This window comes from Apodemus sylvaticus, chromosome X (genome assembly GCF_947179515.1).
Source record: "Apodemus sylvaticus chromosome X, mApoSyl1.1, whole genome shotgun sequence".
Classification (NCBI taxonomy): Eukaryota; Metazoa; Chordata; class Mammalia; order Rodentia; family Muridae; genus Apodemus; species Apodemus sylvaticus.
Window position 1 is genome coordinate 111,936,743 of NC_067495.1, and position 27,243 is coordinate 111,963,985.

The 27,243-nt window shown below is 37.4% G+C and overlaps 1 protein-coding gene across 3 annotated transcripts in view; it reads left to right on the top strand.

The window, feature by feature from the left end:
* The window catches only part of Wdr44 (WD repeat domain 44), a 126,336-nt gene that overhangs the window by 45,382 nt on the left and 53,711 nt on the right, over nucleotides 1-27,243 (top strand). For all 3 annotated transcript variants that reach the window (XM_052171002.1, XM_052171003.1, XM_052171001.1), the window contains 5 exons: nucleotides 4,936-5,581; nucleotides 6,622-6,752; nucleotides 7,727-7,822; nucleotides 10,974-11,110; nucleotides 11,862-11,945. In XM_052171002.1, coding sequence (XP_052026962.1) covers nucleotides 4,936-5,581; nucleotides 6,622-6,752; nucleotides 7,727-7,822; nucleotides 10,974-11,110; nucleotides 11,862-11,945 — 1,094 coding nt within the window. The remainder of the gene's footprint in view (nucleotides 1-4,935; nucleotides 5,582-6,621; nucleotides 6,753-7,726; nucleotides 7,823-10,973; nucleotides 11,111-11,861; nucleotides 11,946-27,243) is intronic.

Below are 27,243 nucleotides of genomic sequence, written 5' to 3' on the forward strand. Positions count from 1 at the left end.
TCTCTGGGAGCTCCCAGGGGTCCGGGTTAGTTGACACTGTTGGTCTTCCTGTGGGGTTGCCATCTCCTTTAGCTCCTTCAATCCTTTTCCTGTAACTCTTCAATACAGTTCTCTGACCTCAGTCTAATGGTTGGCTATCAGTATCTGCATCTGTTTCAGTCATTTCTCAGAGGACAACCATGCTTACTCTGTGAAGTGGGAACCAGGAAGGGGGAACAGTGTTTGGTCTGTAAATAAATAAATATTTTTTAAAAGGAGAGGAAAACAAGAACATTGTAAAAGGGGCTGTTTGTAGTAGCAGTGTAGCATCCAAAGGAAAAGATATTTGTATTAATTTTCTTAAATAAGTTTTGAATGTTTTCTGGTCCATTGGCATTGTTCTAGCCAGTAAGTTTCTAGTGCCCAGCAAAATAGATTCCTTTCTACCTTGCAGTTTCTCCATTTTTAGTGCTCTTCACATTCATTCTTGTGAAGGGAAGTAGCCACTATCTTATACATTCTAGAATTTTTCTACCTACGTGGACACCAATAGTGTTCTCATCATGCTTTAATCATGACAGCTGAAAACATCTCCAAACATTACCAAATATATGGTATGGATTGGGGGCAAAATGGCTGTCAATGAAGAACTGCTGGTCTACCCTTTTAAAATGTGTAAATACTGCAGACTGAATTTTAACACAGATCATGCTTTTTTCTATAGAAAAGGTTATTGAGGGAGAAAAGATATTCTTATGTATTAGCATATGGAACAGAAATGGAACTGTTTTTAAAATTGGGAATAAACCTCATAATTCTATAGTAGAACAGTTTCTTTGATTTTTTTTCATGATTCAATTTTGGTATTCAACAATTTGTATACATTTATTTTCTTCTCGATAACATTGTAGATAGAATTTTATATTCTGCATTTTATTCTGGTTTGGCTTTTTTTGGTATTCTTTTTTCTTTTTTTTCGAGACAGGGTCTCTCTCTGTAGCCCTGGCTGTCCTGGAACTCACTCTGTATACCAGGCTGTTCTCGAACTTAGAAATCTGCCTGCCTCTGCCTCCCAGAGTGCTGGGATTAAAGGCATGCTCCACCACATCCTGGCTTGTTTGTATTTTTTCTCTTTCTTTTTGCTTTGGTTTTTGTTTTGTTTTGGTGTTGTTGAGACAGCTGTGTAGCCTTAGCTATCCTGAAACTCACTCTGTAGGCTAGGCTCTCCTCAAACTCACAGAAATCTCCCTAAATTTATACAGTCTCACTACCCAGCAGAATTTTTATTCTTACCATGTTTATGTGTCCTTCATATTTCTACATCATTAATATGCTTCTGCCAAACCCTTGGAATTGCATTCAGCCATTTTTACTGTTGAAACTTGTTCATTTTTTGCCACTTTCTTCCTCCTGCTGTTTCAGTTACTCAAGTGCTAGGATTACAGTGTTTATCACTACGCCAGTTTTTCATTTCTCCCTTTAAAAAAATCAGTTTCATACTTATAATTTATCCTGTCTATAGTTAATACCCAAAAGGCGTTTTGAAGCAGAGCTTAAATAGAAACTAGAAAAGCAGTGAGAAAATTCTCTGGGACATAAAGTGAGACTCAATAATACTCTTTTCAAGTTCTAGCCTTTTTTAGATGAATTAAGCATTCATTAATAATAAAGACTATAGGAGTATAATACTAACTACCCTGCCTACATTTTACCCTGCTTACATTTTAGTAGAGGGATTTGAATAAGCATAACTAGACATGGTAGAACAAGCTTGTAACCCCAGCATTTGTGGTGTGGAGGCAAGAGAATCAGAAAGATCTGGGGTTATCTACAGCTATATCAGGAGTTTGAGACCAGCCTTTATACAACCACATGCCCAAAAGAAAATATGGAAATTGGATGAAAATAAATGTAATAATTGCTGAACTAAATTAAAAAATATCAGAAGTACCCCAAAAGAAACTATCTCCTATTTGATGGCAGGCACAGAGGTAAATTCATAAAGAATGTAGCATGTAAGCTGATTTTTTGATAAATAGATAATATTTTGGTTGGCAGAGCTAAAAGAGGAAGGATATTAGCAATGGATTTGAAATGGGGAATATGCAGAATGTTTGAAGAGTCTAAGTCTATGTAATGTGCAGAATGTTTGAAGAGTCTAATTAAGTCTATGTAATGTGCAGAATGTTTGAAGAGTCTAATTAAGTCTATGTAATGTAGAATGCCGGTGTCATACTAAAGTATATAGGTTTCATTTAAAAACTACCTCGAAAGCAGTGAGCTTTTGTTGTTTAGGCTACACTGGTATCATCATCTTTGTTGCTTTTAGTTCTGTTTTCTCTTTTCCCCCTTTCCTTGCTCCCAAATTCACAGAACATCACAGTGTTTGGCACCATAAATAGGTATGGTAGGAGTCTGTCATCAGCAGGATGAAAAATGTGTCTGATGGAAATAATGGTCGGTGTGAGTAAAGTGACTATGCAGAGCTACCCGTTTTAGTCTGTGTATCATATTATTCATGCTATAGTGAATGGTAAAGTCCGAGAAGAGTAGGAATAGAACAGATTAGGGAAGACATGATTTTTAACCTCATTTTGACCCCTTATTCTCACAGTACTAACCTTTCTTTTGACACACAGTGATTATGTCAAACCTTTATAATAACCTTGCTTTTACTGTGGCCATACAGCATCCCCATGTTTTCTTCTGTACGTAGACATAGAATGCTAAGAAGCCTAAAAAGCCCCCTTTTCCTATATCTTCCTCTTATTTGCAAACTTGTTTTAAATCTTATTATTTCTATTTATTATCATCCTTTGCTGAGAATTAAGTATTCTTATTTCCCTATCCAACAAATTTTGTGGAATTTCAAGTTTTGGCTTTCATTTTACTAACTGTGGGGCATTTGGACAAATTTCCTAATGATTTGACCTCAGAATTCTTTGTCTGTAAAAGAAATATTCAAGCTATCTCCTGAGACCTCTGTGATTATATATACTGAAGGTGACATACTGTAGGCTTTCTTTTCTTTTTTCTCTAGAACTTTCAAACTTTGTTATGTTATCTTTCTCTCCTGTGCCTAACTTCCCTTCAGCTTATAAAACTGCTGGGGTACTTTTTTTGACTTTTTTTCCATTTACATCCAAACCTGCATCCCTTTCCCCTGGTACTAAAGATGAAACCCAGGACCTAGTAAATACTAGGTAGCTACCAGGCTTTTTAAAAATTATATTGTACCCACTTGAGTTTTAGACATTTTATCTTCACATTTTAGACAGTCTTTCAAAAAATTATTAGTTCTGTGAGAATTGCATGTGTTTTCAAAAAATTCACTCCTTCCTAACTCCTCCCAAATCTACCTCTTTTTTACTATCAAACTCTGTCTTCTGGTTTAAAAAAAAGCTATTAAATCCTATTTTTGTTGCCCATATATTCTTGGATGTGTGGTCTTCTGTTGGAGTATAATCAGCTCTTAGAGCCACACTCTTAGAGAAAACTGATCCTTCCTCTCCACAGAGATATCACTAGCTTCTCTGCAGGGGTGTGTGGAGCTTTATACCACAACCTCTCTTCATGCTAGGATCTGGTCTGACTTGAGCCTACATGGGTCTTATACATGGTGTCACAAGTACTGTGAGTTCATACTTTAGTTGCCCTGCTTTATCCTGATGTCATTTTCCTTGTAGTCATTTTCTGCCTCTGCCTCTTAGATTTTCTCCACCCCCTCTTCTACAATGACCCATTTTATTTGTTTTCACACATGTTGTTATCTGACGTTTGTTATCATTGAAGTCATCAATGCTGATTAAAACCTAATATGATAAACATTTTGAGCTTTAGTTAATATTATATGTGGTAAAAAGTGAGGTAATTTCTACTACTAAAACTTTTAAGACAGAGAAAAACTGTTACTTGTAATATTCTGAGCAATCAATGTGAATCTTACTGAACAGCAATAATTATCAGTTCTACCAAGATAGATCTGGGACTACTCTGTTAACTTAGTGGAGCTAGGAAATTGAAAAAGTAAAAATTATACACGGTTGGCAAAGTAGAAGGATGAGTAGATAAGGGAATTTAATGCATTAGTAATGACAACACTGGGTAGAAGATGCATGCTGGAGAGATGGCTCAGAGGTTAAGAGCACTGGGTTCAATTGCTAGCACCCACATGGCAGCTCACAACGGTCTGTAACTCCTGTTCCAGGGGATCCAATACCCTCACATAGACATTCATGTACATAAAATAAAAATTGATAATTTTTTAAAAGACTGGGTAGAAGATATATTTTCTTCTAAATATTATGTGAGGATATAGATTGCCTGTGTGTATTTTTCTCATAGATATGAGAAATGGAGTAGGAGCAATGTGAGCTGACTTGAGCTCTTTTCACGGGTCTGTCCTACATCTGAGTAATGAAACTTTACTTATAGTTGTTCAAGAATGTTTATTGCCTTGAATCTGCTTTCTTATCTCCTATACTCTTGAGTTCAGACTGAAACATATTATCATAGGTGTATTTTGTTAACTAGAGGTAGCAGTGAGTTGTTGCAGCTAGTGTGGCAGCGCTATGCAAATGAACTTTTGACATTTGGAGTCTTTCTGAGAAGATATATGACTTCACCTTACAAGGTTGACTGAATTTGTGTGACTATATTAACATAGATTCTCTATTATAGTGTTTAAGGGTATAGATTCTGGAAACAAACTTTCAGGGTTTATGCTCCTTTTACTACTGTCTCACTCTAAAACTTTGGACAAATTATTTGGGCCATATATGCTTTAGTTCCTTCATATGTAAAATTAAATTAGAAGTAAAACTTCATATAGGTTATTGTCAATATTAAATTCAATGAAGTGTTATAGACATTGCCTGACACATACTGAATTACCTATTATTTTGTTATTGTAAATAGTTTCATTAGTTTTAAAATTGCTTTTTGACCTTTCATTAGATAATTGAAAGTATTATTGAGGAAAGTCAGAAAGTACTACCATTGGAAGATGACTCTTTGGATTCCAAAGGAAAAGGACTTTCTGATCAAGCTACAGCTGGTCCTTCTGTGGCTGGGACAGAGTTTAGTAATATACCTGGACTGTTAGCCATAGAGCATGAACTACAGCAAGGTTCCGAAAAGGCAGAAAGTCAGAATGTAGCTGACGAAACTGAACTAGAAACACAAAAATGTTTTCCTTCTGATGACACCTGTGAAAAGAGTGAGAAGACAGGAGATGAAACTGATAATTTAACTGAAGTAAGCTCAGCTGAGCAGCTTGGTGCTTCTGAACTAGAAACTGAAATGGTGAACAAGGAAGCAGTGGAAGTCAAAGAAGGTGATGTTCTAGATCCTGCAGCCTTGGATGCTTTATCTAATAAAGATTTTGCTGCTGTGGAAGAAGTGGCTCCTGCCAAACCCCCAAGGCACCTTACTCCAGAACCTGATATAGTAGCCAGTACAAAGAAGCCTGTTCCTGCACGTCCACCCCCACCGACTAATTTCCCGCCTCCTAGACCCCCACCTCCATCTCGACCTGCGCCACCACCAAGAAAAAAGAAAAGCGAACTGGAGTTTGAGGCTCTTAAAACACCTGATCTGGATGGCAAGTATTAATTGAGAAATATTTTTTCTGGGAAAGATGAGAGTTGAAACTTTAATGTTTCTGCTTTTGGTTGGGGAGAAGTAAGAGTGGGCCTTTCTATGTCATCCAGGCTAGCATGGAATTTACTGTGTTCACCAGGCTACCCTTGAACTTACAGATATTCTTCTGCCTCCACCTCCCACGCATAGCCATTTGTTATAATTCTTAGATAACTTTTCTGCTTTTGTTTCAGTTTGTGCTAAAGAAAAAAACACAGATAGCTAGGGTATATAAATTACTTCTTGAATAAGTTGATAAAAGGCGGAAGGTATTATATTGGTAATAACTATTGGTAATATTACTTAATATCTTGGCATACTCTAGACTTACATATATCTTTTACCTTCTAAGAATTTGTATGGCAATGGTAGAAAGAAAATGGGATTAAAAAGCTTATAATCTAAATTTAAATCCTAGATCTTTGCATGTATAGACTCTAATCTTGAAGAAATTAAATAATTCATTTGAACCATGACTTTTCAATAAAGAAAATGAGTAATAAAAGTCACTGTTTTGCTCTTGCTCTTGCTCTTGCTCTTGCTCCTCTCCCCCTCTTCCCATTCCCCTTCCCCCTCTTTCTCCACATGCTCATGGCTGGCCTCTTCTCTCTGTCTCGGTCTCTCTCGGTGTCTCTTTCGCTCTCTCTCTCTCTCTCTCTCTCTCTCTCTCTCTCTCTCTCTCTCTCTCTCTCTCTCCCCTCCCCTTTCCATGCCTTGAAAACACTCCATTCTATTATTTTAAAAAAGCCACTGCTCTTACAGGCTTGTTACAAGAATTAAATAAAGGTTAAAGCACTTGATGTGTGTGTGTGTGTGTGTGTGTGTGTGTGTGTGTGTGTGTACACACGCATGCGCACATACACATGCTTGAATAGGCATGTGTGTACACATGTGTGTATATATATATACATATATATATATATAATTGTTAATAGTATTGTTCTGTTATAAATGTCATTGTCCTTATTATTGTTAATATTATTAGTTTTATTATCATTTCAGTACCCAAAGACAATATTACATCTGATTCTCTGCTAACTACAACTATGGCTTCAGAGAGTACAGGTAGAGATTCCCAGCCTTCTCTCGATTTAGCAAGTGCTACCAGTGGAGATAAAATAGTTACTGCCCAGGTTGGTGAATTATTGTTATATTTGATATAGGAGAATTCAAACTTTGTATAACTGGCTGATGTAATTATTGAAACTCTCTTTCTTCTCTAGGCCAAATATTTCTTTATCCCTGACACCTGACCACTTTACTTCCATGTCTAGCTTGGCTACTAACTAGTTTATTGAGGTTAGCTAGCTATTTAGCATCTGATTTTTAGAGGCCTCACTGATTAACAGGGGGAAATGACCCACCTTGAAGGTTTTCTGCAAGAATGAAATGTGCTACTATATGCCAAATATCTGGCAGGTTATGATATTTATAAAAATAGTTGCTGCTGTGTTTAATGTTATAAGTTCCCTTTTCTACACATAAAAAAAAATTCATGTACTAGACTGTTGGCTATACAAAAATATTGCATAACATTTTACCACAGCCAAATTTTGGAACTCATGATAATTTATAGAGTAGCTGAGGTGAAGGGTGGGGGATTTAACAGATCTGGAAATGTGACATTACCATCTTCTAACAATAGTAGAGGTCACAAACAGCCTGCTTTTGTAGAATTTTATATTTGCCTTTTTAAAATATTTTTAATGTAGAATAATATTTAATGGCAACTGTATGTAAACTTTTTAACATATTTGTTATCTAGCTTTTTATATTAACGAAGTTGTCGTAACCCTTCTTTAGCAATATTTATATGTGACCTGGATTAATTACAATCTTAATAGAGAACTATTGTTTTGGATGGATTCAAATAAAACATTTATTTGTTTTTAATACTACTAACACATGATTTCATGAGCAGTAGTAATTTTGGTGTCTAATGTTTTTCAGCATGTAGAGAATAATTAAGGAATAAAATCTGTCCTTTAAATTTTCAGTAGGCTCTTTTATCTGATTTGTGGAATTTTATAGAAGTGCTAATTATAATGAATAATTAAAATTTATAGAAATTGTTCCAGTATGTCTGTTTATACAATTATAATTTTAGGAAAATGGAAAAGCACCTGATGTGCAGACAGTAGCAGGCGAAGTGTTGGGCCCTCAGAGACCTAGATCCAACTCTGGGAGAGAGCTTACTGATGAGGTAAAAACATAAAATGTGAAAATCATAAGGGGAAAGTGATTAGAGATTGATTGTGGTATTGGTTACATAACACTGTAAGAGTACATAATGACCGTAAACTATTCTTAAAAAATGTTAACACACTGATGTTTCATGGTACTGTAATAATTTACTCTATTTTTAATTAACATTTCACATTTGTACATATTTATGGGTTGCAGTATTATGGATTGATAGATCAGTACATTATATAATGACTAAGTCCAGAAAAATCAGCATTTCTATCTTTTGAACATTATTTCACTACCAGGAATATTGAACTTGTCTAGTTATTGTCGTATATAATAAATTACTCTTAGGGCAAAATCATTAACAATTAATATTATCTTAGATTTGGAATTTTATTTTTATATTTAAGTTTGAATCTCTGATGGAAACTTGTCATTTCACAAAAATGTTCAGTGGAATACATACATTAAAGTAGAATCCAAGATGGGCTGATAACAAGGCTTGTTATCGCAGTACGTCAGAGGATGACATATGAAAATTATATGTTCAGGACCTATCTGAGCTTCAGAGTAAGTTCAAGGCCAGCCTGGTAACTTTCTTGGAGATTAGAAAAGTAAAACCTTTACTTGTATGCTTGCTATAATTTATAAGGTCATATATTCCATTCCCAGTACCACATGCACACACAGCACAAAATAACAGAATTTGTATTTTATAAAAGGTGAGCTTTAAAACAACCCCAGTATGTTAGATACTTAATTTTTTTCATTTTTATTTTTATTTATTTTTTTTATTTACATTGCAAATGATTTCCCCTTTTCTGGGTCCCCACTCCCCGCAAGTCCCATAAGCCCTCTTCCGTTCCCCTATTCTTCCATCTACCACTTCCCACTTCCCTGTTCTGGAATTCCCCTATACTCTTGCACTGAGTCTTTCCAGAACCAGGGCCTACTCCTCCATTCTTTTTGGACATCATTTAATTTGTGGATTATGTCCTGGGTATTCAAAGTTTCTAGGCTAATATCCACTTATCAGTGAGTGCATACCATGATTGATCTTTTGAGACTGGGTTACCTCACTTAGTATGATGTTCTCCAGCTCCATCCATTTTGTCTAAGAATTTCATGAATTCATTGTTTCTAATGGCTGAATAGTACTCCATTGTGTAAATATACCACATTTTTTTGTATCCATTCTTCCGTTGAAGGACATCTAGGTTCTTTCCAGCTTCTGGCTACTACAAATAGGGCTGCTATGAGCATAGTGGAGCATGTGTCCTTATTGCATGCTGAAGAATCCTCTGAATATATGCCCAGTAGTGGTATAACAGGGTCCTCAGGAAGTGTCATGCCCAGTTTTCTGAGGAACCGCCAGACTGATTTCCAAAGTGGTTGCACCATCTTGCAATCCCACCAGCAGTGGAGGAGTGTTCCTCTTTCTCCACATCTTCGCCAACACCTGCTGTCTCCTGAGTTTTTGATCTTAGCCATTCTGACTTATTTTTGATACTTATTTTTGTTACATTTCTCCCTCCCTCCTCCCCTCCCTCCCTCTCTCCCCATCTCCTCTCCTCTCTCCATCTTCTTTCTTCTCCCCTTCTCTCTTTTCCTCTCTACTCCCCTCCCCTCCCTCTCCCCCTCTCCCTCCCTCCCCCTCTCTCTCTCCATCTCCCTCCCCCCTCTCTTTCTGTGTGTGTGTGTGTGTGTGTGTGTGTGTGTGTGTCTGTTTATGGGCACCCACATGCCACAGTACACATGTGGGAGGTCAGAGAACGAGTTTTAATACTTGGATCTATGTGACTGAACTCAGGCCACCACATCAGCCTTGACTCCCAGGTCCTTTTATCTACTGAGCCACTATCTGATAATAGTTTCTTACCTTTAAAATTTAGGGCTGGAGAGATGGCTCGGCAGTTGCGCTTCTAAAGGACGTAGGTCTCAGAACCCACATGATGGCTTAAAACTTTAACTTCTCTTTCAGGGGATCTAATGGCCTGTTCTGGCTTCCACAGGAATTATGCACATGTAGTACACAGACATAGATGCAGGCAAAGCACCACGTACAAAATAAAATTAGGATGCATTTATTGGCCAGTTTACTCAGAATGAAGTTTTAAAACAGAGTAGATCTTTTAGGACACCAGTCATGGTGGTAATCAATTTCAGTACTTTGAAGGCTAAGCATAGCAGGTCATTAGTTTGTGGTCATCCTGACAACATAGCTAGCCACTTTCTCAAATACATTAAAATAAAATAACACATTTTTTTTAGATTATACTTTGGAAAACAGTTCAGCATTCCATCAAAATGCTAATCACTGTTACCATAACCCAGCAGTTCCATTCCTAAATCCAAAAATGTATACATATTTTATCTGAAGCAATATTGTTCATAATTGCCAAAAGTGGACATAGCCCAAACATGTATCACTGGTGGATGAATCCTTAAATAAATGTAGTATGCCCATTCAGTAGTACATATTCAACAATTCAAAGGAATATAGTATTGATGTTTGGATAAGCCTTAAATTAGCATGCAATTTAAAAGAATCCAGCTACAAAAAGATATATGTATGCATGTGTTTATTATACATATATTAGATGATTAAGTTTGTGAAATGTCCTGAATAGACAAACCAGTGGAGTCAAAAAGCAGATTAGTAATTACCAGAGACTAAAAAAAAATTTAAATGGTATTGAGAACTAATATACAAGTGGTTTCTTTTGTGAGTAATCAAATGTTACAATTTAATGATAAATTAAGAACTGTGAATATATTATAAGGCATTGAATTACATATTTTGGGGGATTGCAGTTTGTGTTAGGAGAATTATATCTCAGTGGAAATTATTGCACCCAGTAGTGACTATCCAGAATATCCTTAACTTAAAATTTTAAGGAGTTTGTAGACTCAACACATAATTCAAAGCTGGAGAGGTGGCTCAGCACTTAAGAGCGCTTATTGCTCTTCTAGAAGTCCTAATTTCAAGTCCCAATATCCAGATCAGATGATTCACAACTACCTGTCGCTCCAGGTTCAAGAGAACCAACACCTCTTGCCTCTGCACAGCACATACATATATGCACATACATGCATGTACACAATTCAAAATAATTTTTTAAAAAAAAAACTAGGTTGATTTTTCTTTTTCTTTTTACATCTAGGAAATTTTAGCCAGTGTAATGATTAAGAACCTGGATACTGGAGAAGAAATACCTTTAAGTCTTGCTGAAGAGAAGTTGCCAACAGGTATTAATCCTCTCACTCTGCACATCATGAGAAGGACAAAGGAGTATGTAAGGTATGACTTAAGGTTATTGAGCATTTATAATATTGCAGTGTGGTAGAGATTATTTAGGTTTGTAAACTACAACTGTTCCTATTTAGTTAAACTAAATTTTCAATTTTAATTGAAAAGTAAAATTAGTTCCACTATGTATTCTTTACCTTTTATCTCTGTTATAGATATATATTTATTTTGGGAGACTATTCTAATAATTAATCTCCTACTCTTTTAAAATGATTTATCCTGGAGATGGTATTGAAACAATATATTAAGATTAAAAAGCCAAGTATAAGAAGCACTTAGTCTTCTAAAACTTTTCTAAGTAGCTGTAGTGTTTATTGCAGTCAGAAAAATTGCTTTAGAGTGAAGTGACTGATCTTTGTTATAAAATGCAGTCTAAGGGATAAGTTCTAGAAAAGCAAGTACTTTGACTATATTTAATATATGTTGCATCTGATGAACTAAGAAAAAGCTATTTACATATTACTTTATTATTACTATGCACAGCCTTGTTATAGTAGGATATCATAAGCTGTTAAATTACATTAATTTAAATTTTACATATTGCATCTTGCTTTAAAATTCCATACTTTAAACTTGGAAAGTGTTTAGTAATTCTCTGGATCTTCATTAATTTGAAATTATATAAAACTTATCAAGATGAATTGTATCTTATTCTGATTATTACCTGCATTATAAGCACTAAAGGACATTTTTGAGAAGAAACAAGGTTTCTTTTCAAATCACATCCTCTTCCTTCTTGTAGCAATGATGCCACACAGTCAGATGATGAAGAAAAGTTGCAGTCACAACAAACAGATACTGATGGTGGAAGGTTAAAACAGAAAACGTGAGTTATACTACCTCTCCTTTCTTATGAGTGTATTAGAAGACAAATTTGCCAGATATATTTTTAGTAAAAAATGTAATACAGAAATGTTCTTGGCCATTTTTCCCATTATTGTAAAACAGGGCTTGTAAAGAGATTTATCTCCTATATAGTCCCTAGTTACACTCATTCTGAAGCTTCTAATATGATAGTATCATTACCACCATCCTAGTGTTGTTCTCTTGCATTGACTGATTACCATGACTAGTCATTGTTCTATCATAAACTCATAAGTCTATCAAATCCTTGCAATATTGCTTGGACATACCTGCTATCATTTATTTCTAGTAACTTCTTTCTCATAATTTATTTCAGTTTGAAAGAGTTGCTTTGAATTGGAGTATGTGATCTCCTTTTTGATGGTTTTAAATTAGTGATAAATGTGCATTCCATACTACTCTTTCCTACCCTCTATGTCTGTCTTATATTGGTATAAGTTACCTTTAAAAGATCTGACAAAAAGGATATGAATCAATATATTTTTACCATCCTTGTATTGTATTCCATAATAGGTGCTAGACTGTGAGTAAAAGAACGTCATGATCCTTAAATATTGTTCGTTCCCCTTCATGTCATCTTTCCAAACCCTAGATCTATTTCTACAAAAAGTATATAATAATCTTCCTAAGTACTCCAGTTTATGACAAGTCTATATCCACATAACTCATTTTTATCTTTAGCATTCTCTCTTAATGCGATTTTCTAATTTTAAAAGCAAAACATTTTTTAAGTTTTTATTTTTTATTCATTTTTTTTATAATATTTTTTTTATTCGATATATTTTTAATTTACATTTCAAATGATTTTGCCTTTTCTGGCTCCCCACTCCACAAAAGTCCCATAAGCCCAGTTCCTTCTCCCTGTTCCCCATCCACCCCTTCCCACTTCCCAGTTCTGGTTTTGCCCGATACTGCTGCACTGAGCCTTTCCAGAACCAGGGCCTACCCTTCCATTTTTCTTGGACATCATATGATATGTTGATTATATCTTGGGTATTCCAGTTTTCCAGGCTAATATCCACTTATTACTGAGTGCATACCATGATTGATCTTTTGAGACTGGGTTACCTCACTTAGTATGATGTTCTCCAGCTCCATCCATTTGCCTAAGAATTTCATGAATTCATTGTTTTTAATGGCTGAATAGTACTCCATTGTGTATATATACCACATTTTCCGTATCCATTCTTCTGTTGATGGATACCTGGGTTCTTTCCAGCTTCTGGCAATTATAAATAGGGATGCTGTAAACATAGTGGAGCACGTATCCTTATTACATGCTGGGGAATCCTCTGGGTATATGCCCAGGAGTGGTATAGCAGGGTCCTCCGGAAGTGATATGCCCAATTTTATGAGGAACCGCCAGACTGATTTCCTGAGTGGTTGTACCAATTTGCAACCCCACCAGCAGTGGAGGAGTATTCCTCTTTCTTCACATCCTCGCCAATGCCTCCAGTCTCCTGAGTTTTTAATCTTAGCTATTCTGACTGGTGTATGGTGAAATCTCAGGGTTGTTTTGATTTGCATTTCCCTAATGACTAATGAAGTTGAGCATTTTTTAAGATGCTTCTCAGCCATCCGAAGTTCTTCAGGTGAAAATTCTTTGTTTAGCTCTGTACCCTATTTTTAATAGGGTTATTTGGTTTTCTGGGGTCCAACTTCTTGAGTTCTTTGTATATATTGGATATTAGCCCTCTGTCAAATGTAGGGTTGGTGAAGATCTTTTCCCAATTTGTTGTTTGCCGATTTGTCCTTTTGATGGTGTCCTTTGCCTTACAGAAACTTTGTAATTTTATGAGGTCCTATTTGTCTATTTTTGATCTTAGAGCATATGCTATTGGTGATCTGTTCAGAAATTTTCCCCTGTACTGATGTCCTCAAGGGTCTTCCCCAGTTTCTTTTCTATTAGCTTCAGAGTGTCTGGCTTTATGTGGAGGTCCTTGATCCATTTGGAGTTGAGCTTAGTACAAGGAGATAAGGATGGATCAATTCGCATTCTTCTGCATGCTGACCTCCAGTTGAACCAGCACCATTTGTTGAAAAGGTTGTCTTTTTTCCACTGGATGTTTTCAACTCCTTTGTCGAAGATCAAGTGGCCAGAGGTGTGTGGGTTCATTTCTGGATCTTCAATCCTATTTCATTGATCTGCCTGCCTGTCATTGTACCAATACCATGCAGTTTTTAACACTATTGCTCTGTAGTATTGCTTGAAGTCAGAGATATTGATTCCTCCAGAATTTCTTTTGTTGTTGATAATAGTTTTAGCTATCCTGGGTTTTTTGTTATTTCAGATGAATTTGAGAATTGCTCTTTCTATCTCTATGAAGAACTGAGTTGGGATTTTGAAGGGTATTGCATTGATTCTGTATATTACATTTGGCAAGATGGCCGTTTTAACTATATTAATCCTGCCAATCTATGAGCATGGCAGATTTTTTCCATTTTTTGAGGTCTTCTTCCATTTCCTTCTTCAGAGACTTGAAGTTCTTGTCATATAGATATTTGACTTGTTTGGTCAGAGTCACACCAAGGTACTTTATATTGCTTGTGGCTATTGTGAAGGGTGTCATTTCACTAATTTCTTTCTCAGCCTGCTTATTCTTTGAGTATAGGAAGTCTACTGATTTGCTTGAGTTGATTTTATAACCTGCCACGTGGCTGAAGTTGTTTTTCAAGTGTAGGATTTTTCTGGTGGACTTTTTTGGGTCACTTAAGTAGAGTATCATATCATCTGCAAATAGTGATAGTTTGACTTCTTCCTTTCCAATTTGTATCCCTTTGACCCCCTTATGTTGTCTAATTGCCCGAGCTAGTACCTCAAGTACAATATTGAAAAGATAAGGAGAAAGGGGGCAGCCCTGTCTAGTCCCTGATTTTAGTGGGATTGCTTCAAGTTTTTCTCCATTTAGTTTGATGTTGGCTACCTGCTTGCAGTATATTGCTTTTACAATGTTTAGGTATGGGCCTTGAATTCCTGTTCTTTCCAAGACTTTAAGCATGAAAGGATGCTGAATTTTGTCAAGTGATTTTTCAGCATCCAATGAAATGACTATGTGATTTTTTTTTCTTTGAGTTTGTTTATGTAGTGGATTGCATTGATGGATTTCCGTATACTGAACCATCAGTGCATCCCTGGGATGAAGCCTACTTGATCATGGTGGATGATAGTTTTTATGTGTTCTTGGATTTGGTTGGCATGATTTTATTGAGTATTTTTTGCATCGATGTTCATAATGGAAATTGGTCTGAAGTTCTCTTTCTTTTTTGTATCTTTGTGTGGCTTTGGTATCAGCGTAATTGTGGCTTCCTAGAAGGAGTTGGGTAGTTTTCCTTCCATTTCTATTTTGTAGAATAGTTTGAAGAGTATTGGTGTTAGGTCTTCTTTGAAGGTCTGATAGAATTCTGCCCTGAAACCATCTGGTCCTGTGCTTTTTTTGGTTGGAAGACTTTCTGTGACTACTTCTATTTCTTTAGAGGTTATGGGACTGTTCACACGATCTATTTGATCCTGATTTAATTTTGGGATTTGGTATCTGTCTAGGAAATTGTCCATTTCCTCCAGATTCTCCAGTTGTGTTGAATATAGGCCTTTGTAGTAGTAAGATCTGATGATTTTTTTGAATTTCCTCAGTTTCTGTTGTTATTTCTCCCTCTTCATTTCTAATTTTGTTGATTTGGATACTGTCTTTGTGCCTTTTGGTTAGTCTGGCTAAGTAAGTTTCTCTTACTGGCTTTAATATTCTTTCTTTGTTTATTATATGTGTGGTTTTAATTATTATGTGATGGGAGCTATTTCTGCTCTGGTCCAATCTGTTTGGATTTTGGTAGCCTTCTTGTGTATTCATGGGCATCTCTCTCTTTAGGTTAGGGAAGTCTTATCTATCTTGTTGATTTTCTCAAAGAACCAGCTCCTGGTTTGTTGATTCTTTGTATGGTTCTGTTTGTTTCCACTTGATTGATTTCAGCCCTGAGTTTGATGATTTTCTGTCTTTGACTCCTCCTGGGTGAATTAGCTTCTTTTAGTTCTAGAGCTTTCACATGTGCCATTAAGCTGCTAGTGTATGCTCTCTCTTGTCTCTTTTTGAAGGCACTCAGGGCTATGAGTTTTTCTCTTAGCACTGCTTTCATTGTGTCCCAAAGATTTGGGTTTGTTGTGCCTTCATTTTCATTAAATTCTAAAAAGTCTCTGATTTCTTTCTTTATTTCTTCTTTGGCCAAGGTGTCATTGAGTAGAGTATTGTTCAGCCTCCATGTGTATGTGGGCTTTCTGTTGTTTTTGTTGCTATTGAAGACCACTCTTACTCCATAGTGATCTGATAGGAGGCATGGGATTAGTTCGATCTTCTTGTATTTGTTGAGGTCTGTCTTGTGACCAATTATATGGTCGATTTTGGAGAAGGTACCATGAGGTGCTGAGGAAAAGGTATATTATTTTGGTTTAGGGTGAAATGTTCTATAAATATCAGTTAAATACAATTGGTCCAAAGCTTCAATTAGTTTTACTGTGTCCCTGTATAGTTTCCTTTTTCCTGATCGATCCATTTAGGACAGTGGAGTGTTGAAGTCACCCACAATTATTGTGTTATGTGCAATATGTGCTTTGAGCTTTAGTAAAGTTTCTTTTACGAATGAGGATGCCCTTGCATTTGGAGCATAGATATTCACAATTCAGAGTTCTTCTTGATGGATTTTTACTTGACCAGGAGGAAGTGTCCTTCCAAGTCTCTTTTGATGAGTTTAGGTTGAAAGTCACTTTTATCTGATATTAGAATGGCTTCTCTGGCTTGTTTCCTGAGACCATTGGCTTATAGAATTGTCTTCCAGCCTTTTACTCTAAGGTAGCTTTTGTCTTTGACACTGAGGTGTGTTTCCTGTATGCAGCAAAATGTAGGGTCCTGTTTCCTTATCCAGTCTGATAGTCTATGTCTTTTTATTGGGGAATTGAGTCCATTGATGTTAAGAGATATTAAGGAGTAGTGATTATTACTTCCTGTCATTTTTGATGTTATTTTTATATTTGATTGGTTATCTTCTTTTAGGTTTGATGAAAGAAGGTTACTATCTTGCTTTTTCCAGGGTGTAGTTTCCCTCCTTGTATTGGAGTTTTCTTCCTGTTATTCTTGGTAGGGCTGTGTTTGTGGAAAAATATTGTGTAAATTTGGTTTTGTCATGGAATATCTTGGTTTCTCCATCTATGGTTATTGAGAGTTTTGCTGGGTATAGTAGTCTTGGCTGACATTTGTGTTCTCTTAGAGTCTGCATGAGAGCTGCCCAGGATCTTCTAGCTTTCATGGTCTCTGGTGAGAAGTCTGGAGTAATACTGATAGGTCTTCCTTAATATGTTACTTGGCCTTTTTCTCTTACTGCCTTTAATATTCTTTCTTTGTTTAGTACATTTGGGGTTTTGATTATTATGTGACGGGAGGTATTTCTGCTCAGGTCCAGTCTGTTTGGGGTTCTGTAGGCTTCTTGTATATTCATGGGCATCTCTCTCTTTAGGGAAGTTTTGTCCCGTAATTTTGTTGAAGATATTTGCTGACCCTTTCAGTTGCAAATCTTCACTCTCATATATACCTATAATTCTTAGGTTTGGTCTTCTCATTGTGTCCTGGATTTCCTGGATGTTTTGGGTTACAAGCTTTTTGCATTTTGCATTTTCTTTGACTGTTGAGTCAAGAGTTTCTATGGTATCTTCAGCATCTGAGATTCTTTTTTCTGTCTCTTGTATTCTGTTGTTGATATTTGCATCTATGGCCCTTGATTTCTTCCCAAGGTTTTCTATCTCCAAAGTTGTCTCCCTTTGTGATTTCTTAATTGTTTCTACTTCTGTTTTTAGATCCAGGATGTTTTTGCTCAGTTCCTTCATTTGTTTGTTTGTGTTTTCCTTTAATTCTTCAAGAGTCCCCGCAGCATCCACCATCATCACTCCCTGAAGGACCACATGAGCAACACCAGGTTCATAGAGACAACTTGGGGCAGGGCCCACTAGGGCTCCAAGGGCACCCAAGAGGAGGGCAACACATCAGCAATCTGTGCCAGGGCAAACCCAGTCATCTAGTGTTGCAGAAATAGCCTTACCGTTTCATAGGAGGTTCAAACACCAGCCAGTGACAACAAGACCAGCTAATGTCAGAGATAACAAGATGGCAAAAGGCAAAAGTAGGAACATTAGTAACAGAAATCTAGGCAATATGGCAGCGTATGAACCCAATTCTCCAATAACAGCAAGTCCTGGATACCCCAACACCCCAGAAAAACAAGATTTGGATTTAAAATCACTGGTCATGATGCTGCTAGAGGAATACAAAAAGGACATAAATAAATCTCTTCAAGAAATACAGGGGAACATGAATAAGTTAGAAGCCCCTACAATGGAAACACAAAAATCACTTAAAGGAATTCAGGAGAATAAGGGTCAAGAGATAGAAGCCAATAAAGAAGAAACGCAAAAAAAACCTTAAAGAAATGCAGGAGAAATGGAGTCAACAGGCAGAAGTCATGAAAGAGGAAACACAAAAATCTCTTTTTTTTTTGTTTTTTTATTATTTTGTTTTTCCGAGGCTGGCCTCAAATTCAGAAATCCACCTGCCTGTGCTTCCCAGCTGCTAGGTTTAAAGGCTTGCACCACCACTGCCCGACTAAAGCAAAACATTGTATCAGCACATATTATTCTCATTGTTAATTATGACATTTTCAAAATATATGTGGTATATTTGATCATAGCCAGCCCTATTTCCTTTTCTTGTCTCCCCCTCTCCTGCTGATCCCTTCTTTTTTATTATTTCCCTTCCTCTACTGGTTTTTTTATTTATTTACATTTCAAATGTTGTCCTTCTTCCAGTTTTCCCTCCACAAAGCCCCCCCCCATCCCTCTCCTTTGCCTCTATAAGAGTGTTTCCCCACCCACGCACCCCATTTGCACCTCAGCACCCTAGCATTCCCCTATACTGGGTCATCAAGCCTCCACAGGGCCAAGGACCTCCCCTCCTATTGATTTCACATACGGCCATTCTCTGCTACATATGCAGCTGGAGCCATAGGTCCCTCCATGTGTACTCTTTGGTTGGTGGTTTAGTCCCTGGGAACTCTCGTTGGTTCATATTGTTCTTATCTATGATTATGAGATTATGTATTTAGACTACAGCCTACTGGTTTAGGAAAGTGGCAGTAGGTTCTTCTTTAGTGTCATGGCCTCTTAGCTATGGATAATTGTTTGGTCTTCATTACCAGGCATGAATCTCTATTCTTGTGGTGTCTGTAGGTGGGATGGATCCCTAGGTGAGGCGGTCTCTGGATGGCCTTTCCTTCAGTGTCTGCCCCATTTTTTGTCTCCGCATTTCCTTTAGATAGGAACAATTCTGGGTTAAAATTTTTGTGGTGGGTGGGTGGCCCCATCCCTCAACTGGGGGCCATGCCTATCTACTAGAGATGGTTTCTATAAGTTCTCTCTCCCCTTTGTTGGCTATTTCGGCTAATGTTATCTCTGTTGGATCCTAGTAACCTCTCCCTTCCCTGGCATCTGGAACTTTCTAGTGGCTACTCCCAGTTCCCCATCCCTTACTGCTACTTATTTCTGTTCAATTTTGTTACCCTCTGTACTTCTTTTCTTCCTATACCTTATCCTGCCTCTGCTTTTTTTTCCTCCCTCTCATACCTTCCTCCCAGTTCCCTCCCTGTCTTTACCTCCTGTAATTATTTTGTTCCCCCTGTTAAGTAGGACTCAAGTATCCACACTTTGGTTTTCCTGACAACTGTCAGGGACTATAAATTTAAGAATTGTTCAGGAAATGTATAAACATCTAAGTGAGCTCATTTTTTTTTCTATTTTGGTTTTCCTATGCAAGTTGTCACTATATGACTCTGTATACTAGCTCAGGCTGGCCTTTAACTCACAGACTCCTACTTTTTTTGTCCTGAGTTTTGCAATTACAAGTACACATTACTATGTCCTGTTAAAGCTCATTTATCCAAGAGAAAAAATTCATGTTTATTCAGTTTTATTCTTGATTTATATATAATTGTTTTGGTTTTTTTTTTTGGGGGGGGTTGAGCCATTTTTTATTGACTATATTCTTCATTTACATTTCAAATGTTATACCCTTTCCCAGTTTCTCCCCTCCCAGAAAACCCCCAACCCATCCTCCCTCCTCTTGCCTCCAAGAAGATGTGCCTCTGCCCAACCAACTCCCACCTAACTCCCCCTTTCGATATCCCCACACTGGGGACAATCTATTGAGCCTTCATAAGACCAAGAACCTCTTCTCCCACACATGCCCAACAAGGCATTTCTTTACCACAATTGCAGCTAGAACCATGTGTACTCCGTGGTAGATGGTTTAGTCCCTGGGAGCCCTGGGAGTCTGTCATTCTTCGCTGAGGCTGCAAATGCCTTCAGCTCCTCCAGTTCTCTCCTCCCTCCAACTCTACCATTGGGGATCCAGTGCTTAGTCTGATGGTTGGCTGCCAGCATCTGTCTTCTTGTTTATAATGCTCGGGCAGGGCCCCTCAGGAGAAAGCCATAACAGGCTCCTTTCTGCAAGCACTTCTTGGCATCCACAATAGTGTTGAGGTTTGGTGACTGGTTATAGGATGAATCTCCAGGTCTCTGGAAGGCCTTTCCTTCAGGTTCTGCCCCACACTTTGTCTCCATAACTGCTCCTTTGAGTATTTTTTTCCTCTTTCTCAGAAAAATCTAAGCTACCACACTTTAGTCTTCCTTCTTGAGCTTCATTTAGTCTGTGAATTATATCTTGTTTACTCGGAGCTTTTGGGATAATATCCACTTATTAATGAGTGCATACCATGTATGTTCTTTTGTGATTGGGTTACCTCACTCAGGATGAAACTTCTAGTTCCATCCATTTGCCTAAGAATTTCATGAATTCATTGTTTTTAATAGTTGAGTAGTACTCCATTGTGTAAATATCCCACGTTTTCTGTATACATTCCTCTGTTGAAGGACATCTGGGTTCTTTCCAGTTTCTGGCTCTTATAAATAAGGCTGCTATGAACATACTGGAGCATGTGTCCTTGTTATATGTTGGAGCATCATCTGGATATATGCCCAGGAGTGGTATAGCTGGGTCATCAGGTAGAACTATGTCTAATTTTCTGAGGAACCACTAAACTGATTTCCAGCATGGTAGTACCAGCTTTCAACCCCACCAACAATGGAGGAGTGTTCCTCTTTCTCCACATCCTCTCCAGCAACTGCTGTCCCATGAGTTTTTGTTCTTAGCTATTCTGACTGGAGTAAGGTGGAATTTCAGGGTTGTTTTGATTTGCATTTCCCTGATGTCTAAGGATGCTAAACATTTCTTTATGTGCTTCTCAGCCACTTGAGTTTCCTCAGTTTAGAATTCTTTGTTTAGCTCTGTACCCCATTATTTAATAGGATTATTAGACTCTGTAGTCTAACTTCTTGAATTCTTGGTATATATTGGATATTAGCCCTCTATTGGCTGTAGGATTGGTAAAGATCTTTTCCCACTCTGTTGGTTGCCATTTTGTCCTGTTGACAGTGTCCTTTGCCTTACAGAAGCTTACAATTTTATGAGGTCCCATTTGTCGATTTTAGATCTTAGCGCATAAGCCATTGCTTATTGGTGTTCTGTTCAGGAAATTTTCCCCTGTGACCATGTGCTCAAGATTCTTTCCCACTTTCTCCTCTGTAAGCTTCAGTATGTCTGGTTTTATGTGAAAGTCCTTGATCCATTTGGACTTGAGCTTTGTACAAGGAGATAGGAATGGGTCTATTTGCATTTTTCTACATACTGACCTCCAGTTAATCAAGCTCCATTTCTTAAAAATACTGCCTTTTATCCACTGGATGTTTTTAGCTCCTTTGTCAAGTGACCATAGGTGTTTGAGTTCATTTTTGGGTCGTCAATTCTGTTCCATTGATCTTCCTGCCTGTCTCTGTACCAATACCATACAGTTTGTATCACTAGAGCTTGATGTCAGGGATGGTGATTCCACCAGAAGTTCTTTTATTGTTGAGAATAGTTTTTGCTATCCTGGGTTTTTGTTATTCCAAATGAATTTGAAGATTGCTCTTTCTATGAAGAATTCTTCTTCTATGAAGAATTGATTAGGAATTTTGATGATGGGATTGCATTGAATCTATAGATTTTTTTTTTGACAAGATGGCCATTTTTACTATATAAATCCTGCCAGTCCATGAGCATGGAAGATCTTTCCATCTTCTGAGATCTTAGCTTTCTTTCTTCAGAGGCTTGAAGTTCTTGTCATACAGATCTTTCACTTGCTTAGTTAGAGTCATGCCAAGGCATTTTATATTATTAGTGACTATTGTGAAGGATGTCATTTCCCTAATTTCTTTCTCAGCTTGTTTATACTTTGAGTAGAGGAAGGCTGTTGATTTGTCTGAGTTAATTTTATATCCAGACACTTTGCTGAAATTGTTTATCAGGTTTAGGAGTTCTCTGGTGGAATTTTAGGGGTCACTTAAGTATACTATCATATCATCTGCAAATAGTGATATTTTTGACTTATTCCTTTCCAATTTGTATATCTTTGACCTCCTTTTTTTGTCTAATTGCTCTAGCTAGAACTTCAAGTACTATATTGAATAGATAGGGAGAGAGTGGGCAGCCCTGTCTGGTCCCTGATTTTAGCAGGATTGCTTCATTTTTTTTCTCCATCTAGTTTGATGTTGGCTACTGGTTTGCAGTATATTGCTTTTACTGTGTTTAGGTATGGGCCTTGAATTCCTTATCTCTCCAAGACTTTTAACATGAGGGATGCTGAATTCTGCCAAATGCTTTTACAGAATCTAATGAAATGATCATGTGTTTTTTTCTTTGAGTTTGTTTATGCAGTGTATTACATTGATGGATTTCCATATATTGAACCATCCCTTCATCCCTGGGATGAAGCCTACTTGGTCTTAGTAAATTATCCTTTTAATGTATTCTTGGATTCAGTTGGCAAGAATTTCCTTGAATACTTTTCCATCAATTTTCATAAGGGAAATTGGTCTGAAGTTCTCTTTCCTTGTTTGATCTTTATTTGATTTATTATTGTGGCTTCAAAGAATGAATTGGGTAGTGTTCCTTGTGTTTCTATTTTGTGGAATAGTTTGAAGAGTATCAGTATTAGTATCTTCTTTGAAGATCTGATAGAATTCCCCACTAAACCCATCTGGTCCTGGAATTTTTTTGGTTGGGATACTGTTAATGACTGCTTCTATTTCCTTAGTGCTTATGGGACTTTTAGATGGTTTATTTGATCCTGTTTTAACATTGGCACGTGGTGTGTGTCTAGAAAATTGTCCCTTTCATCGAGGTTTCCAATTTTGTTGAGTATAAGCCTTTGTAGTAGGATCTGATGATTTTTTTTTTAATTTAAAGTGTCTGTTGTTAAGTCTCCCTTTTCGTTTCTGATTTTGTTAATTGGGGTAGTACCTCTGTGCCCTCCAGTTATTATTGCTAAGGGTTTTTCTATTTTATTGATTTTTCTCAAAGAACCAGCTCCTGGTTTTATTGATTCTTTGTATAGTTCTTTTTGTTTATATTTGGTTGATTTTGGCCCTGAGGTTGATTATTTCCTGCTGTCTACTTCTCCTGGGTATATTTGCTTCTTTTTGTTTCAGGTGTGCTGTCAAGCTCTTAGTGTAAGCTCTCTCCATTTTCTTTTTGGAGGCACTTAAAGCTATGAGTTTTCCTCTTAGCAATACTTTCATTGTGTCCCATAAGTTTTGGTATGGTGTATCTTTATTTTCATTAAGTTGTATAATGTCCTTATTATCTTTCTTTATTTCCTCCTTGACTGGCTTTCATGTGTATATGTGCTTTCCATTGTTTTTGTTCGAACCTAAGATCATGCTTAGACTGTGCTGATCTGATAGGGTGCATGGAATTATTCCAATATTCCTATATCTGTAGAGGCCTGTTTTATGACCAGTTATATGGTCAATTTTGGAGAAGCTGCCATGCTGAGAAAAAGGTACATTCTTTTGCTTTAGGATGAAATGTTCAATAAATCACTGTCAGATCCATTTGGTTCATAACTTCTGTTAGTTTCACTGTGTCTCTGTTTAGTTTCTGTTTCCATGATTTATCCACTGCTGAGAGTGGGGTGTTGAAGCCTCCCACTATTATTGTGTGGGGTGCAATATGTGCTTTAAGCTTTAGTAAAGTTTCTTTTATGAATGTGGGTGCCCTTGCATTTGGAGCATAGATGTTCAGAATTGAGAGTTCATATTGGTAGACTTTTCCTTTAGCCAGTATGAAGTGTCCCTCCTTATCTTTTTTGACAACTTTTGGTTGAACGTCGATTTTATTTGATATAAGAATGGCCCCTCCAGGTTGTTTCTTGGGACCATTTGCTTGGAAAATTGTTTTCCAAACTTTGACTCTGAAGTAGTGACTGTCTTTGTCACTGATGTGGGTGTTTTGTATGCAACGAAACGTTGGGTCCAATTTACGTATCCAGTCTGTTAGTCTATGTCTTTTTATTGAGGAATTGAGTCCATTGATGTTAAGAGATATTAAGGAAAAGCGATTGCTACTTCCTGTTATTTTTGTTGTTAAAGGTGGAATTATGTTTGTGTAGCTATCTTCTTTTGGATTTGTTGAAAGAAGATTACTTAATTGCTTTTTCTAGGGTGTAGTTTTCGTCCTTGTATTGGTATTTTCCACCCATTATCCTTTGTAGAGATGCATTTGTGGAAAGGTAATGTGTAAATTTATTTTTGTCATGGAATATCTTGTTTTCTCTGTCTATGGTTATTGAGAGTTTTGCTGGGTATAGTAGCCTGGATTGACATTTATGTTCTTTTAGGGTCTGTATCATATCTGCCCATGATCTTCTAGCTTTCATAGTTTCTGGTGAGAAGTTTCTTGTAATTCTGATATGTCTGCCTTTATATGTTACTTGACCCTTTTCTCTTACTGCTTTTAATATTCTTTCTTTGTTTAGTGCATTTGGTGTTTTGATTATGTGATGGGAGGAATTTCTGTTCTGGTCCAGTTTGTTTGGAGTTCTGTAGGGTTCTTGTATGTTCATGGGCATCTCTTTCTTTAGGTTAGGGAAGTTTTCTTCTATAATTTTGCTGATAATATTCTCTGGCCCTTTAGGATATAAATCCTCACTCCCATCTATACCTATAATCTTTAGGTTTGGTCATTGTGTCCTGGATTTCCTGGATGTTTTGGGTTACAAACTTTGCATTGGGTTTGTCACTGAGGTGGGTTTTTGGTATGCAACAAAATGTTGGGTCCTGTTTCTGTATCAAGTCTGTTAGTCTCTGTCTTTTTATTGAGGAATTGAGTCCATTGATGTTAAGAGATATTAAGAAAATGCAGACATTGGGTATGCATTTTGCCCTTTCTTTGACTGTTGAGACAATATTTTCTATGGTATCTTCAGCACCTTTGATTCTTTCTTCCTTCTCTTGTGTTCTGTTGTTGATGCTTCCATCTATGACTCCTGAATTCTTTCCAAGGTTTTCTATCTCCAGAGATGTCTCCTTTTGTGATTTCTTTGCTGTTTCTACTTCTGGTTTTAGATCTTGGATTGTTTTATTCAGTTCCTTCACTTGTTTGTGTTTGTCTGTAATTCTTTCAGGGATTTTTATATTTCCTTTTAAAGGGCTTCCAACTGTTGATCCATGTTCTCCTGTATTTCTTTAAGGGATTTTTATGTATCCTCTTTAAAAGTTTCTACCTGTTGACACATGTTCTCCTGTATTTCTTTAAGGGAGTTATTTATGTCCTTCTTGAAGTCCTCTATCAGCATCATGAGATGTGATTTTAAATCCAGATCTTGCTTTTCCTGTGTGTTGTGGTATCCAGGACTTGCTGTTGTAGGAGAACTGGGTTCGAAGGGTGCCACATTTCTGTTTCTGTTGGTAATATTCTTGTGCTTGCCTTCTGCCATCTGGTTATCTCTGGTATTATCTGTTTTTGCTGTCTTTGACTGTGGCTTATCTGTCCTGCAAACCTGAGTATCTGTACTCTTGGGATTCCTGTTCTCTCTGTGCACATAGGTATATAGGCACTCTTGGGAGACCAGCTCTCTTGTAGTGGTATTTGTATATCTAGCTCTGTGGCCCAGGACCAGCTCTGCTCTCTCAGGTGTCTCCACAGTCCTGGGAGGTTAGCTATCTCCCAGTACCACCTGGATATGGTGTACTGTGGCAGAGGATGGTACCCATCTGGAGACAGAAACTAGAATCCTCCTGCCTGAGGTTTCTGGACAGGTTCCTCTGAGAAGCTTGTCCTACCTGTGCTCTCAGGCCTCTCCACACTCCTATGAAGGGATTGGTGACAGAAGGGGTGGAAGGAATAGAAGGAGAATGGTGTTTGGGGGATAGGAGTTTTTGGCATTTGATGGGTGGTGAGGCCACTGGGTCCGCAGTGGCAGTTCTGGGGATCCAGTGGTGGGAGAGGGTTTCTTAACAAATTCTCTGAGTGAAGCAGGTTCTCTAGAATTGATCAGGAGATGGTATCTTCACTGTAGCAGACGCTGCAGCCTAAAGGTTAGGTGGTGAAAGGGGTGGAAGTAATGGAAGGAGAGTGGTATTCAGGAGGGGCATTGGTGGTTGATGGCTGGTGGGTCCACCTGGCCCCCAGCAGCAGCTCTAGGACTCCAGAGGTGGGAGGGGGGTCTTACCAACTATTCTGAGTGCAGTGGCTTTTCTAGGATGGATCAGGAGATGGTGTCTTTACTGGTTATCTAGTACCTGAGCTTCCCAAGCAACAGAGCAACTGCAAACCATGACATATATGTTGACATGTATGATTTTGGGGTAATATTTAGATTGCAAGGTTGTAATCAGAAAATGATGAGAAGGCCCTTACATAGTAAAATACTCTGTATATACAGGGGCTTCTTCCAGCTTTTGCTCTTACCGTGATACACATAGAACATAGAAGTATTTCGACCGAGTGATGGGGTAAACTAAGAAATCAGCCAGTGGGCAAAAGAGAATGGCTTGTGGTTCTGACTTTCCTGGACCATAACAAGTTATTTTGAAATCTGAGGAAGCTACCAATAATTGAGCCTATCTCCACCCCACCACTGCCAGTGAATTATTATTCAGACTTGAAAGGTGTGGGTCTGGAATATATGATAACTGTTAACTGGGAGGAATCATATTAATCTATTTTTCTCTGAAGGATAGTGACTTGAATGTGTTCATTCCATAAAACAAGGAACATGAAAACTTGAATACCTACTATTAATGTTTTAAAAGATAGCTCTTCAGTTTGTCTGTGGATAGTTCCCATGGCACA